Raw genomic sequence first — 1550 nt, 5'->3', positions numbered from 1 at the left:
ATCCTACCTACACTAGTAGCTAGAGTTGCCGTGGGAATTACAACACCACAGAAGCGCGATAAAGAATTACGCGTTGGAAACTGAAAGATGTGACGCGGTTCATGAGCGAATCAAATGGCTTCCGATACAGGAAATAAAAAAACTGTATAGGCAACTTGTGCATGGAAGTACTATATTCGCTATTAACTTGTACGTGGTCTAACGCCATACCCAGTATGATGTACAATTCGTAGTACGGAAGACAATAACAAACACAAATTAATTTTATTGAGCTTGGTCGTTCTCGTCTAGTTCGCTATCAAACAAACAAGACGCCATCTCGCGTTCCCATTGCGCAACAAATGGCAGATTGACTTGACTTGAAGCTAGCGCAACTAGTACATTTGCTGGTACTGCTTGTTCCAATCTGAATCTGTGACTCGAGGACAATTGACCACATCGACAAATTGTCGATTCCGATTCAAAAAGGAGCACATGTCGATGTTGTGTTTTGCAGTATTAGTGCGATAGCTGGTAACAAGCATGCCGCTGATACCGAAGTCCCTTTCGATTTGAGCAGACGACGCTGGAATAGCGTAAATGACTCGAGCCGCGATAGATAATAGTCGATAGTTGTTTTCATCTTGTTGGCGCTTCCAAAATTGCAAGATTGATTCGGTTTTGATCGTCGTTGTAAGAAGCCTACTGGGATCGGAGAACCTCCGTTCGAGTTCTTCATCAATTCGTGCCTCGTGTACATTTAGCCGCTCTACGTGCTCGGCAGCTTCTTCAGCAAATTTTATAAGTTCCTCAGAAAAAACTTGAGGAGGATGTATAGACGGAAGCTCGATAAATGAAGATAAAGACTCGAAACCCGGTGTCAAATGCTGAGGTGTAACATGTTGCGAAGACATACGGTACGTTTCTGCCGAAGTCGAAGTGTGCGTACTACCGCTAGATATGGTTAGCAATAACGCTCGTAGCCGCTTCAATACAGCTTTCTTCACACTGGCAATATTTCGGGCAACAGCATCTTCATCCATTCGCAGGTGGGGCTGCTCCGGGTCGATAATCAACTGTTCATCGCAAAGTCGGACAATCTTAGCTAGATTGACTTATTAGTTTTTCAGTGACGGGTGTAACAGCATCTGAACCTCTGGAAAGAAAGATGGTTCGCGGATCCGTGCGTGGCCCGTGTATGAAATTTTTGTGAAACGACTTCGCAAGTAGTGCTCGCGTCGACTTTACGAGTCGCGTGAGGTCCCGGACTTAGTAAAAAAAAGAAGTGGAGGATCGGTTGGTGCCCGCATTTTGTCTTTGACAGGCGGGGTTTCATCCAGTATTGTTTTGCGCAGTCCAAAGTCTGACAATAGGACATCAACTTGATTTGTGTCCTCCTTTTGACTCATCATATTTAATGCCATGATCGGGTTGAGAAGTCCGTACAGCAGCAGTAGGTTCATCTTGTCGTCAGCAATAGGAAATGGTTCTGGCGCTGACTTTCGCTCACGAATAGCTTTATCAATACTTCCTTGGAACCAGTCTTCGAGTTGGTCCCATTTCTCTAGCAA

General features: G+C 44.8%; 1 protein-coding gene across 1 annotated transcript; it reads right to left on the bottom strand.

Annotated features, from left to right (window-relative positions):
- Positions 1–1223: 1223 nt before the first annotated feature.
- On the bottom strand, positions 1224–1442 carry PPTG_22144 (hypothetical protein; the record flags this gene model as incomplete). Its single annotated transcript, XM_008902038.1, has 1 exon — positions 1224–1442. The coding sequence occupies one exon, from the start codon at positions 1440–1442 to the stop codon at positions 1224–1226; it is 219 nt and encodes a 72-aa protein (XP_008900286.1).
- Between the last annotated feature and the right edge of the window lie 108 nt (positions 1443–1550).

The sequence above is a fragment of the Phytophthora parasitica genome, assembly GCF_000247585.1.
Source record: "Phytophthora parasitica INRA-310 unplaced genomic scaffold supercont2.12, whole genome shotgun sequence".
Lineage (NCBI taxonomy): Eukaryota > Oomycota > Peronosporomycetes > Peronosporales > Peronosporaceae > Phytophthora > Phytophthora nicotianae.
Note: the sequence above shows the minus strand (reverse complement) of the source record. Positions and strands in the feature narration are given on the sequence as shown.